Below are 13546 nucleotides of genomic sequence, written 5' to 3'. Positions count from 1 at the left end.
CAAATCGGGAACTTATTTTCGCATGTAAGGGTATCACTCATCCCTATATCTGTACATAACCATCCTCCAAGCCGCCTCCGTGATAGAAGGGCGTCTACCTACCGTATGTGAACACCTTTGGTATCAGCTCATCGATTCACCTCCAATCCCAGCACATTGAAGAAGCACCTATTCAAGGCTCATGACATATATGCATATAGTAATAAAGAAGATACAAGAAATTTTAAGACAACAGACAAAGGCAGGAGAAAGTAGACCAGCTGACCCCGTCGAATTGTTCAAAAAGTTGGTCCCTCATTCTTGAACAGCCAGTCGCTATTCGCATCAATCATGAAGTTGGTAATGTTGAACTCGTTCGGCTGGTATTGAGGGTGGTCGATACTCGCACTTGCCGCAGTAATGTCAGGATTCGACATCAGCCCCTCGGTGGCTCCAGAGAGGTTCTCCCCGCCAGAGGGCAATCGCGGGACGTTGAAGAAGTTGAAGACGTCCAGATACTCCAGTTCGTTCGGCGCGGGTGTCCTCGCGGGCGTCACGCCTCCCAATTGGCCGTGGCTCTGGGGCCCATTGCGTGGCTGTCGCGATATCAAAAAGTCAAGGTCGAAGGCCGTTCGGCGCATGTCGGCCAGGATCTTGACCGAGCTGGGCGTGACCCCGTTGCCTTGTCGTTCGCTGTCCCGGTGCTCGTCCAGTACCCGCTGCAACAGCCTAGAGTATCCCGCGGCCACAGGCCAGTATCGCCCCATCTCGCGCAGTATGTCCACGAAGAAGGAAATCTGGGGCGAGAGCTTATGCTCGACGGTCGAACCGTGGACCAGAAGCACTCGCGCGGCAACCCATATAGTAAAGGCAAACGGCGGTCCTAGCTTTGGCAAAAAGCCATTGTTCACGACAAAGTCTCCCAAGGCAGAGATATTCTCGACGGCGCTGTGACATCTCTGAGCCGCACTGAATGACGGCGTAAAGATGGCCGATCGAGTCGTTGGGTAAGCGGCTGATGAATGCAGTCGAATGACGGCCGTATGATAGGTTGCATGGAGCATGATCCAGTTGCAATTGAGATTTCTGCTGCCTGGCTGAAAGACCTTGCCCATGTTGCCAAACTCCCCAGGCAGGGCGAAATTCCAAGACGTCAGCTCCTTGTCAAGCTCCTTGTAGCGGAGCTGCCACTTTTCGACGTCAGTAAGCCTGCCGATATCGACCGGCTGCTTCAAGAACTTGTGAATCTTGGAGAGGATCCCGAGGATCTCGATGTAGTAGGCAAAAGCGCCCAGATTCTCAGGTCTCCCATGTGAATGCTGGTGGCTTTCATCGTCACGTTGATCGCTCGTGGAGAACCATCGCGTTTCCACCTTTTGGTTCTCCATCCACAGGTCGTCACGGCAGGGCAGCATTCGGTCAATCTCCGTATCGGCCAACGCAAACTCAAAGGCGGTAGCAATGGTTGCGTACCTGTCGAGAAGATAAATCATCCAGAACAGCCTCCTGCGTGACTCTTCCTCTATGAAGTCTTTGGGCTCGGGGAGGATCATTGCACGGAGCGTGTATATCGACGTATAGTGAGGAGCCACACTGAATGAATTGGTCTCGACGGCTAATCCCAGCTGCACCACCGATCTTGTGATGAGAGCCATTATGTTCCACCCGGGAGGGCCATTGCTGCTGCCGCATATGTCCAAGGCCAGGATGAGCAGTGCCAGAAGCGACTTGACGGATGAGTTTTCCATGCCGTACAGCAAGACCTTTTGTTTGGACACTCGATGGTAATGCTGCCGCCGCTCATCGGTAAGCCTTGGGTCGCTGGAGAACCGCATAGTGGTCGCGACGATGGCATGGAGCAGCACCCTATCTGCCTCTTGGAGATCGGATATTCCAAAAAGACTATCCAGAGTCGTCCTTCGGTGAAGGATTGGACACCACGTGTTGATGTGTTTGAAGTATAAGTCCACCAGATTGAACACCAGATTGTAGGGCGGCAAGTCATCGGCCTCGGCCGAAGGCAGCGCTGCGCCCGGCGTCGGCGTAATCGTGGGCAAGCCGATGATGCCTTGTTGGGCTGGGACATCAGAGACGGAGCCGCCAGGTAGCGGCGTTCGCGTCTGGTACTCGTCGAGGGCTTGCTCGGCAAGTGCAGGCCCAGAGGGGCCACTACCGGGTTGGGAATTGTAAAACATGTTATTGTTCATGCTGGAGGTTTGGTACAGCTTCGTCGAGCCCAGAGTATGGCTGGTCTCGCTTTGGGTATCATGATCGCTGGCAAGATTCTGTCGTCCAGTCTGCGCGCTGGATTCGGGGTTCTCCGAGCGGAGAGAGGGCAAGGGTGATGTCTGGAGCAATTCGGAATGCTTCCGCAGGATCTCTTCCATCTTGTCCAGTCTCATTTCCATTTCTCGACTTCGATTTTCCAGAAACCTTCCAAAGCCAGCCCGCAGCCCTGGAGGTTTTCGTTCCTTGTACTCGCAATTCTGGCCATGACGCTTGCACCAGCCACACGAAGGTTGGCCTCGATCACATTTCACCTAATACGCGGTAAGGAAGGGAAAAGGAATGGTCTTGGGCTAGGGACGACATCTCGGGAACGTGAGGTAGGAAGGCAAGTGAAAGAATAGTGCTTAGGGCATACCTTGCGCTGTTTGCATAGCTCGCAGCTATCAAGTAAATGGTTAGCAACAGACTGTGATGTGACACACTCACGGGGGTCGTGATTCATGATTCGAGATCCATGTTGCCATGGCAGGCCTCGAATTATGCTTCACGGCAGACGTACGAGACGGAAATTGGCCGCTTGCGCTTGGCCGTCTGGGAAACTTGATCCGCGTCATTGTCGCAGCTCTGGTCGTCGCTGTCGGGCTCGGGCTGGCGCTCACGGACGGAGGCGGAGGACGGCGGCGACGGGCGTTTGTTCTCCTCGCTGCCGCTGCGCATGGCGCCTCGCAAGGTGGAGGGAGAGGTGAGCCCACGTCGCGCGGCGAGAGGCTCGTTCGGTGGATTGACGATCCGACACCGACGGCCCCAGGCAATTGGATCGGGTGGGCAGCGAGCGGGGCGACGGCCAGCGGTGAGCGGCGAGCAGCGAAAGAGAGGCGGGAGCTCTGGGTGATGCGCACGTGTGGTTTCGGGATAAAGGCGAGCGGGAGGACGATGGGCGGCCGGGGCAATGATGGCAGAGGCCGACGATGCGGAGCTGGTGTTTGTCCTGGTTCGCGAGAGACGGAGCTGCCAGGCCGCGGTCCTCTGAGAGGCTGGCCAGACGGACGCTCATTGGCGACGAGAGCCGGGCGGTTGACCTGCGGTGCCGCGGAACCCACAGTGTGGAGCTGCAGATGTGAGATAGATGAGCTGGGGGAGGGGAAATTGAAGCGGAGGAGGAGGAGGAAGAGGAGGAAGAGGAGATTGGAGGCGAAATGGGATTCGAACATACTGCAAAGTACCAAGTACCGCTAGTATTCGATGTCTGGGCATGCTTCGACATCGGAGGCTATAGGTAGGCTGCGTCGTTTCAATGCCAGTTTCTATCAGTTGTGGCTCATGCAATGACATGTAATACTAATAAGGAGATGTCTACTGTATCTTCAAGACCATCTCTACGTTGCTTACTACTATTGTTCTGTACCGCCTGGAAACGTCAATCAACCGTGGAGATGAGCTTGGGGCTTCGTTGACTATGTGTAGTAGAAGGATCGCGTAGAATATGGCTTCAGGAGTAGATGGTGGCCACAAGCTTGAATTTAATGTAGCCGATGGGACTGCTTGTGCAGCGTTCAGGTAATTGATGGCCTCTGCAAAGTCAACATCATGGACTGTGAATATGGTCCCTGGTAGTTTGTAGGGACCATGGCTGACTGTGATACCGCCCTGCTTGGTGCTGTTCATCACTACAACTTCATCTATCGGGTAGGTAACTCTGATGAGATGCTACAATTGTAAACATTACAGTTGCTCGCAACCTTCTTCGCAGCATAAAAGCCTTCGTGCTCTTCCCATCGCCGCTTCTCAGCCAAGGCGGCCCTCGGGTCATCTCAGCCCGATTCTCGTCAACACCACCGGCACCCCACACGTTCGATTTGCACACCGTCACCCGCATCTCCATCTCCGGTGGTCCCTGGCAAGCCCATCTCTACACCTTAAATCCTCTATATCTCAGCCGTTCTCCTGTTGCTGCAGCTGCACGCTGGTCCTTCCTCTGCCAACTCCAACCACTTACCACCCATCATCATGCATAGCTCGTCGGTCCGGCAATTTCCCACCATCAAAGCCGTGCGGTCCTACGTCATTGGCGGCGTGGGCTCTGGTATGTCAAGACAACAATTGATGGCTTCTGCTTCATATGTTCAAGTCAAAATCAGGCCTCATCCATATATGCTAACGATGTGATGGACAACAGGCGGCGATTACCACAACGTGAAAGGAGGACACTGGTATGTGGGCCGTCACTTACACAGACCGGGTATGACAGCTCCGAGCGATGAGGGCTGACAATCTCTTTTCACTCTCTTCCAACAGGCTCATTGACAGTGACATTTCTACGCCCTGCTCGCAATGGGCGCAGTATCGCAAATCGCGTACCAGCTGGGGCATCAACGTCCTCGGTTCCTTTCTGGTGGAGATAGAGGCGTCTGACGGGACTGTTGGCTTTGCAACTGGATTCGGGGGTAAGTTCCCATCATATTCAGCGATCTGTGACCTTAACAACCATCCCACCAATTGAAGCTCGTGGTGCTCAAGTTGCTCCTAGGTCCTCCTGCTTGCTGGCTGGTTCACCAGCATTTTGAGCGGTTCTTGGTCGGGGCAGATCCGCGAAACACGAACCTGCTGTTCGAGCAGATGTACCGTGCTTCCATGTTTTATGGCCGCAAGGGGCTTCCCATCGCCGTCATCTCTGTCATTGACCTTGCCATCTGGGACCTGCTGGGCAAGGTCAGGAACGAGCCCGTCTATCGCCTCATTGGCGGAGCCACCAAGGAACGCCTCAACTTCTACTGCACCGGACCTGAGCCAACAGCAGCGAGAGAAATGGGATTCTGGGGTGCCAAGGTGCCGCTTCCGTTCTGCCCAGAGGAAGGTCACGAGGGGCTCCGGAAGAACGTGGAGTTTCTGCGGAAGCATCGTGAGTCCGTCGGACCAGACTTCCCCATCATGGTAGACTGCTACATGAGCCTCAACGTCTCCTATACGATTGAGCTGGTCAAGGCGTGCGCCGAGTTCAACATCAACTGGTGGGAAGAGTGCTTGTCTCCCGACGACACGGATGGCTTCGAGCAGATCAAGCGCGCGCACCCCACGGTCAAGTTTACGACTGGCGAGCACGAGTACTCTCGCTATGGATTCCGCAAGCTCATCGAGGGCCGCAACCTCGACATCATCCAGCCCGACGTCATGTGGCTGGGCGGCATGACGGAGCTGCTCAAGGTCTCGGCCATGGCGGCTGCATACGACATCCCCGTCGTTCCGCACGCCAGCGGCCCGTACAGCTACCACTTTGTCATTTCGCAGCCCAACACGCCGTTCCAGGAGTACCTCGCCAACTCTCCCGACGGCAAGAGCGTATTGCCCGTCTTTGGCGACCTCTTCATCGACGAGCCCATTCCGACAAAGGGTTATCTCCTGGCGAGCGATCTGGACAAGCCTGGGTTTGGCTTGACCATTAACCATGCCGCCCGCTCCAAGCTCATTCCTTCAAACTATCTCCTCAGCCCTCCGCCTGCACAGCAGCCCGCACCGCCATCTCAGAACGGCGAAGGCAAACCAACCAACGGCGAGACAGCATGAAGAGTATTGTATCAACGTTTCACCGCTGATTGTGCAAGCTGAAGTTGATAGCGCCAGGGAAGGTGGTTCGATATAAAAGCTATTGAATCGCGTTATAGAGCTGGTATTAGCAGAGGGTCCAAGAGAGTTTAATAATCAAGGATAATGAACTACTTTCTACATAGTTGCATAAATCTCGTACCAACTTTCAGCAGGTGAAATCAGCATATAATACGAATAGCACAGCGTTCTCAGGCTTGCCCAACATATGTGACTCGTTAGGAACCAGGGCTAGATCCTTGTGTCGTTCGTGAAGGAGGCGTTCTTGACAATTTGCAATTGCTTCCATTACCACAGCTACGGATACACGACTCCATAAAATTGCCCTGTGCTAAAACCTGGGGAAGACTTGGGGCAAAAGAAAGTCGGAGAGGCATCGTGACCCCACCGGCTCTGCAAGCGGCGTGTTGCGTCGACTCCCCCAAGATCCAGGGCCAGATCCACGGCAACGGTTGAGCAATATTTTACGGTGGCCGAAGAGCTGGGTTCTGACCTAATCTGACCCGCCGTCGAGGATCCAGAACTCCCAAGAAGTTGTCACCGTTTTGTGGGCCGGGCAGAAACGGTGCGATGGGGCTTGCTCGCCCTATAAGCCCCCGAGAGTTCGGATGGAGTTCTGCCGCGGCATATGGTAACGGACCTCGTCGACGTTGTGCATATACGCATTTATAGGGCCGTTGAAGAAGACCCTCGTGGCGAGCTGTATTGTATCTGCAATAGAAGAGTTTGTCCAGCGAAAGTAACGGCAGGATATCAAGGCACCGTCATCTCTGCACAACGCTTGCTTGCTTGCTTACTTGGACCTGGCAGTTTCTCTGGTGCCCCTCAACACCTTCTTCCCCGCCTGATGAACTACACAGATCGACGACAAACGGTTTCACGAATAGCCTACACTCTCACCTCATGATTCATTCCTGAGAGTCTCTGGACTGAAATCGATTAAACGGACACATTGGCTATCACGCGGGCTCCACGTCTATCCGCGGAAGAGTACAGTATCTACGGTCAAACCTCGACACAAGACGTCACAACTACCATGCCGCTCAAGGGGCTCCTGGCGGGCAAAACTGCCATCATCACAGGGGGAACAACTGGCATCGGCCGGGCCATCTGCCTCGGCTATCTGCGCCAGGGATGCAGCGTCGTTGTCAACCATCTCGGCCTGGAGAAGGATCAGGCGCACCTGGACTCGCTGATAGCCGAAGCCAACGCCATCTTGGCCGAGGATCCTGCTGCCGGCCGCCTAGCTCACGAGGCCGGAGACGTGAGAGAGATTGAGACCGCGGCCAAGCTGGTGGCCAGGGCCGTTGAGCACTCGGGCCCGGCGCGGCGCCTCGACATCTGCGTGTCCAACGCCGGCGTGTGCACTTTTGCCGACTTTTTGACGCTGTCGCCCGATCTGCTGGAGAAGACGTTCCGGACAAACGTCGACGGCGCCTTCTACGTGACGCAGGCGGCGGCCCGCCAGATGGCCCTGCACCAGAGTCCGACGGGGGGCAGCATCATCGGCATGTCGTCCATCTCGGCGCTGGTGGGCGGCGGCCTGCAGACGCACTACACGCCGACCAAGGCGGGCGTGTTGAGCCTGATGCAGAGCACGGCCGTGGCGCTGGGCAGGTACGGCATCCGGTGCAACGCGCTGCTGCCGGGCACCATCCGGACGCAGCTCAACGAGGAGGACCTGGCTGACGACGCCAAGAGGAGCTACATGGAGGGCCGGATACCGCTTGGGCGGACGGGCGAGCCTGCGGACTTGGCGGGCCCGGCCATCTTCTTGGCCTGCGAGGAGCTGAGCGGCTATGTGACGGGGGCTCAGCTGCTGGTGGATGGCGGGCTGTTTGTCAATTTGCAGTAGTCGAAGTCAGGGCGTTGCGTCTGTCCTTTTGTTGTCTCGTTGGAGCGGCGTTTGTCTCTTGTTTTTCGAAAGGGAGTCGATGATGATAACATCTCTGTTTTACCCAGCATGTGTTCCCAAGTTTCAAACCAAGGACCCATGGGATGTCACTGGCAGCGCCATGATTGGCTCGAAGCGCATCTGCGTGTTTCCTCGGAAGCGGTTTGATTCGACTCAAACGTAAAACAACGGCGGCGGCGGTACTTTTGCGTTTTGCATCAGCTCGGCCTGGAACTCGGATGAAAAGGTCTCTGAACCAACTTGACCGAGTGAAAAAGCGCGCACAAGCAATAAGGCATTCATGTAGCTGTATGTCATTATGGAGCTCGCCTGGTGTTCAAGTGTTGCTCGAGCCCACAATCCGCCCTCTTACCGTCGCCCTTTCCCTCCTCCCTTCCTTTTCTCCTCCCCTGTCGGCCCTTGGGAAACTGTGACAGCCACCGTAACGAACAGGGCTTGGCGTTTACATAACAGCAAAACCTAGCAGATGCATGGAGCTTTTGCTCACCAACCCGTGAGTTCTCTATCGTTTAGCCTTCTCTTGCTGCTTATTTGATGGAGAGGTTCCCCCTTGTCCGATGGTTTCCGGGGAGGATCCGCTGCCCCGTTCCGGGTCCGGGGTTGACCCTCTCGGGTGGGCCGGGCTTGACGTCACAGGGTGGAACCGCCCAGCCTTGGATACAGTACAATTCCTTCTCGTCTTATTCTGGTTCTCGCTGACATGTGCCAGGTATCTTCAGTGTCTTCCAAGTCGCCTATTCACGTCTCATCAGCGCAGACTCGAAAGCGGCTTACCAACAATGCTCGTACACAGAAAGTCCCGTGGCGATCCTTTTGGGATGCGAGCCCGTGTGGCGCCTCTTTGCAACCTGCAGGGTCGACAAGGGCGACCAACATCTCGCCATCCTGTTCCTAGATGTCGCTCAGATCTGCGCTTTCTGTCGGTGATGTGTAGCATCTCACGGCGCGGAAACAGCTCATCATCCTATTCTTCTCGAAACCTCTGTTCCCTTCCTCCCGTTGCCGGCCAATAAGTCGCCTTTTCCACCCACCACACCGGTTTGATGTCCGCACACGAGCCCAGGGGTCGCGGCGCTTTTTAGATGAGGGGATCTTCATATACCTCACCCTCCATCAGAGCGCCTTTCGGGCCAGCTGTCACAACCTTGTCGACGCCGTTATCAGCTCGCCTGTTATCATTCGCTCATGGCCTTGTTGTGAAAGAAAAATGCCGCTGAACGGTCGCTCAAAGGATATCCACTGCCGCTTGGCCGTGAAGCAAGGCGGAGGCGCGATTGGAGGAGGAGGAGTCTGGCAGCTGGTTCTCCTGCTTTTTTGGCGTTTGCCACTATGTCGATGTCTCGACGTACAGGGCAAAGATCCACGCCTTGGACTCGGGGTCGGCCATTTCCCTACAGTGCATCGAGGAGATAAGGTGGTAATAGTAGCAAGACACCCGATGCCACTGTGCTGCTTACCGTGTAATGCATGTATGTGTAGCTCGTCGGACGCTTTTCAGTAATGGAATACCTGTTCCTCGTGGCCATGTACAATGTGCATTCGTCACCTTTGTGAGCTGAGTATGACGTCTTCATGTAAGAGCCACCTGAAAGCTACATGAGCCTACATGCAGTCTCATCTGCACGCTCTCGCCAATGGCGATGCAAGCAAGCAAAGATGCGCCACCCGCCATCCCGCGGTGAGAGCTTCTGGATGCTGGGTTAGGTAGCTTTCAACTACCTCACCTCGCCTTATCCAAGCAACAACTGTAAGCCAGTAGATAAGTAGCTGTCACATTTCACAAGCAAACTCTCAGCCTCTTCAGCCTGGTCTGGCTATGACCTACGTAGTGGCTTACCCGCCCATTCTCCACAACACCGTCACTCTCAGCCCGCGGGTTTCACGGTGGAACCGGGTTGTGGATAGACAACTGGAGCCATCGTTGCTTGTCAACATGCTGTTTGTCAAAGTTCAGGAATGCCTACGCAAAAACCTGGAGAAAGCAGCAAGGGAAATGACTCGAACTGCCCTATCATTGCCCGGTGTGGAATTCGCGTGGAGGGAGAGGGCTCAGCCAAGTTTGTTGGGTGCACTCAGGGGGGTGCGAGATCGAGCGGGAGCTCGAGACGGCGAGATCTATAAAGACCTAGATTTCCTCCACCGTTCTTGACGGTAGAATCATTGCATCTACAGGGACCTGTTGCTCACTTACACCACATTTTGATATTCCCCCCCAATCTCTTGCACCCCGGGTAAAGCAGTTGGCGACAAACTACCAAAGCCATAACACCAGGAGATATAACATAATCTCCGTCATCATGGCCACTCTCAGCAAGGAGCAGCAGACCGAGTTCTACCAGCACGTCGCACAGGTCAAGAAGGACCTCGACGTCAGGGTAGCAGAAACAGAGTCGTTGCCTAGCTCTCCTGAGCTGGCTTCATCAAGCAGTTCCAGAGACAGCGTCTCTAGCATCCCAACCCCCATCTCACCACTCGACTCTTCGGTCGTTGCCGACTCCTTTGTCTTTGCTTTTGATATCGATGGCGTGCTTGTCCGAGGCGGCCGCCCCATCCCAGAGGCCATCGAGGCCATGAAGGTTCTTGACGGCGAGAACGAATATGGAATGAAAATGTAAGCATCCATCGCTTGCTCTGTAAGAATATCTAGAGAGTCATCGATCTAACGCTTGCTTTCTTAGCCCCCACATCTTCCTGACCAACGGCGGCGGCAAGACCGAGGAAGAGCGCTGCCGAGATCTATCAAGCCAACTCCGGCGCGAGATCAAGCCCGGCCAGTTCATCTGCGGACACACGCCCATGAGGGAAATGGCCAACAAGTACAACACAGTCCTGGTGATTGGCGGCGAGGGCGAAAAGTGCCGTCTCGTCGCCGAGGGCTACGGCTTCAAAGATGTCGTGACGCCCGGAGACATCATCAAGCACAACGCGGCCACCACGCCGTTCCGCAAGCTGACACCCGAGGAGTTGGCCAACTCGCGCGAGCGAAACTTTGACGACGTCGTCATCGATGCCGTCTTTGTGTTTGCCGACTCTCGGGACTGGGCCGGTGACATCCAGATCATGCTGGACGTGGCCATGTCTCAGCGAGGCCGGCTTGGGACCCGCAGCGAGACTTTTGACGAGGGTCCCCCCTTCTACTTCTCCCACAACGACGTCGTCTGGTCTGCTGCCCACGAGCACGTGCGGCTCGGCATGGGGGCTCTCCGGCGCATGTTCGAAATCACCTTTCGCGATCTGACGGATGGCAAGGGCAAGCTGCACACGCACGCCTTTGGCAAGCCCCAGGTCTCAACCTTTGAGTTCGCAGAGCGGCTGATGCAGTCGTGGCGGAGCACCGAGCACGGCATCTCCGGGCCCCCGCAGACGGTGTACTTTGTCGGCGACACGCCAGAGAGCGACATCCAGGGCACCAACGCCATCAACCAGGTCGCCGACAACGACTGGTACAGCATCCTGGTCAAGACGGGCGTGTACCAGGACGGCACGGAGCCGGCGTACAAGCCGCGCGTGACTGTCAATACCGTGCTCGATGCTGTGCACCACGGCATCCAGCGCGAGATGCGCAAGAAGGTGGTGTCGTCGCTCAAGCGCAATGTTCTGGGTCAGTCGGAGTGTGCAGCGGGTGAGACGAACCCGATTATCGTGGATGATGATATGCTCGTTTCTGTATGAAGCGTTTGCTTGCTTGCCGGTGCTGGATATCCTTGGGAAAGGGCATTATGTGATGGAGTACTTGGAGTTTTTGACGCACTCAGACGGAGCATGAGTGATTTTGTTTCTTTCCTTCTCTTTTTGAACACACCTTCGTTGTCATCGGCGAAGCTGATGTCCCCTTTTCATATACCCCCAGCGATGTTTTCGCGCTGATGTTAGATTCTATGACATCAAACAGGATGTTAGACATTTGCCTAGATAGGTTGTCTCTGATTTATGATCAACTTACTTTGATACCTTTCTGCTCAGCTGTGAGAATGAATCATTCGAGAAAAACAAATCTTCCATACTGCGATGCTGCAACCCAACCAGCACGGTCGACGACTTCTTGTCTATCAGATCGCCCCTCGAAGGCTTCTTCCAGGGTGATTCTCATAGAATACTCTGCAACGTGATCGCGTTCCACGTGAAGCCAGCCTTTCCATGCAGCAACCAAGTCTCCCGCTCCCAGTCCGCCCAGCACAATCGTGCCCCAAAATTCGCGGGAGAGGGATGCCGCAGAGGATTTGTCGTAGGTCATGAAGTGCTCTGCATCTGCGATATAGGACCGGATAGCCTCGACGTTCGTGCTGGAGGTCTCGTCGCATGGCGGCTGCTGGACATAGACGTGCTGCAAATCATCGTCGGCGCATGTGAGGCGCGTGGCGTCGAAGCGACCCTCAAGATCGAGGACGAAAAGCGCCATGGAATGGGGCGGTGAGACGAGCGTCGATATCACCTTGTATATCAGCGCAAGGCTGCGGCCAGAGAGGGTGACGGTAGGCGCCTGCGTGGCTCGAAACTGTCGGGCGGCGAGCTGGTCGAGTTGATCCAGGTGCGTGAGTTTGACTCGCCCGGTGCCAACGCCGCTTGTTGGAGTCTTTTCGAGAGGCAGAGACGCGCGGAAGCTGTCGAGTATCTTTTGCCATTTATGAGATTAGCATTTGGTTTGCGATGAAAAGTAGACAACAAATATATTTTGATGAAAGAAGGTGTTTTTGTCAGAGAGTCGTTGACGGAGGTTTGACTTCGGCCCCTTCTCTTGTTTTCCTCTTCGAATGAATAAAGTTGTCTCCAAAATCCTTCTTCTTCGAATTGAAAGACTCTTAAAATTCAGGAGGGCTGTAGCATTTTCTCTTGGATTGTCTGCAACTTGAAGCTCGAGCCGTCGGCGAACGCGGCCCCCGGCTATGGCGCCTCAAGCCATACAACCCAAACCAACAGCGCCAACGACACACAATCTTTTCACTCAAAACTTACCTCATCCAAGCTGGCCTCCTCAACAGCCTTGAGCAACTGTCCGCCCATCGCCGCCTCCATCTTCGCTTTCTTCCCCTTTCTCACCAATTCAATCCCAGCTCACGGATAATGACGCCTCCCTGCCGCTCATTCCCCGCCTCGGAGCTGCCTCTTCGGATCCAGCAGGACGCCTCGGGCCGCCGCCGGAAGCTCGACGACGCGGGCTCCGTGTCGCGCAGGATCGATCTCTCGGCGTGCGAGCTCTTCCAGATGCTGCAGTACAAGTGCGAGGTCCAGCGGCCGCTGACGCGCGAGAGCCCGGTGCGGTGCTTTGCTGTTGATCGGCTGTTTCGAAGGTGTGTAGAGGAAGAGTCTGGAGGAGAAACCCCCACCAAGCAAGGGACGGGCTTTCACTGGCTTTTTTTTTTTTTTCAATCTGCCACCACCCCCTCGGTTGAAGTCGCTTGGAGTCAGCGTAACTGATGATTGATGATGCAGGTGTAAGGACAAAAAGGGCGTGTTCACTGTAGAGACGACGGCTTGGGAAGGGGAGAGGGCTAGAGCAGACGGCAGCAGCGGCGAGGGCACCGGGACGAAAGAGCCGCCGAAGCCGCATCAGTGGTCGTCGAGCTGGCACGATGCCGACGAGGCAGCGCCGTGATGGGCTGGCGCCTTGCAAATTGAGCAAGATGACAGGATCAGCACTCTACTCATAACGCCTACTATGGGACTCTGGGGCTTCCCAATTCTCACAACTTCGAGGTGGGATATGAGCAAGGCGAGACTACGGCGGAGCATGCCGTTCGCTCTCGGGAGCCCGTCTTACAGGCTCACTACGACTCCTCGTACCAGAGCCGCCTAGCTTCAGTGAGCCGAGCCAAGACTCTCTGC

The 13546-nt window shown here is 55.4% G+C and overlaps 6 protein-coding genes across 6 annotated transcripts; 4 read left to right on the top strand and 2 right to left on the bottom strand.

The window, feature by feature from the left end:
- Positions 1–278: 278 nt before the first annotated feature.
- On the bottom strand, positions 279–2925 carry CCMA1212_010115 (uncharacterized protein; the record flags this gene model as incomplete). The annotated part of the gene is made up of 3 exons (XM_073707169.1): positions 279–2465; positions 2624–2648; positions 2768–2925. The coding sequence occupies 3 exons, from the start codon at positions 2923–2925 to the stop codon at positions 279–281; spliced, it is 2370 nt and encodes a 789-aa protein (XP_073554328.1).
- CCMA1212_010114 (uncharacterized protein) lies at positions 2731–3444 on the top strand (the record flags this gene model as incomplete). Its single annotated transcript, XM_073707168.1, has 1 exon — positions 2731–3444. One exon carries the CDS (start codon positions 2731–2733, stop codon positions 3442–3444), a length of 714 nt encoding a protein of 237 aa, XP_073554329.1.
- Positions 3445–4215: 771 nt separating this feature from the next.
- Positions 4216–5769, top strand: CCMA1212_010113 (L-rhamnonate dehydratase; the record flags this gene model as incomplete). Its single annotated transcript, XM_073707167.1, has 4 exons — positions 4216–4291; positions 4385–4418; positions 4504–4652; positions 4736–5769. The coding sequence occupies 4 exons, from the start codon at positions 4216–4218 to the stop codon at positions 5767–5769; spliced, it is 1293 nt and encodes a 430-aa protein (XP_073554330.1).
- A 1075-nt stretch (positions 5770–6844) lies between these two features.
- Positions 6845–7663, top strand: CCMA1212_010112 (L-rhamnose-1-dehydrogenase; the record flags this gene model as incomplete). Its single annotated transcript, XM_073707166.1, has 1 exon — positions 6845–7663. The coding sequence occupies one exon, from the start codon at positions 6845–6847 to the stop codon at positions 7661–7663; it is 819 nt and encodes a 272-aa protein (XP_073554297.1).
- Positions 7664–9656: 1993 nt separating this feature from the next.
- On the top strand, positions 9657–13316 carry CCMA1212_010110 (Uncharacterized protein; the record flags this gene model as incomplete). The annotated part of the gene is made up of 6 exons (XM_073707164.1): positions 9657–9661; positions 9996–10334; positions 10402–11345; positions 11983–12133; positions 12775–13011; positions 13154–13316. The coding sequence occupies 6 exons, from the start codon at positions 9657–9659 to the stop codon at positions 13314–13316; spliced, it is 1839 nt and encodes a 612-aa protein (XP_073554332.1).
- On the bottom strand, positions 11700–12999 carry CCMA1212_010111 (uncharacterized protein; the record flags this gene model as incomplete). The annotated part of the gene is made up of 3 exons (XM_073707165.1): positions 11700–12335; positions 12677–12741; positions 12780–12999. Coding segments are annotated over 3 exons (921 nt in total), but the record flags the coding sequence as incomplete, so codon positions are not given.
- Positions 13317–13546: the final 230 nt, after the last annotated feature.

The sequence above is a fragment of the Trichoderma ghanense genome (genome assembly GCF_004382785.1).
Source record: "Trichoderma ghanense strain CCMA-1212 chromosome Unknown scaffold_22, whole genome shotgun sequence".
Taxonomy (NCBI): domain Eukaryota; kingdom Fungi; phylum Ascomycota; class Sordariomycetes; order Hypocreales; family Hypocreaceae; genus Trichoderma; species Trichoderma ghanense.
This window is presented reverse-complemented; position numbering and strand designations above follow the sequence as displayed.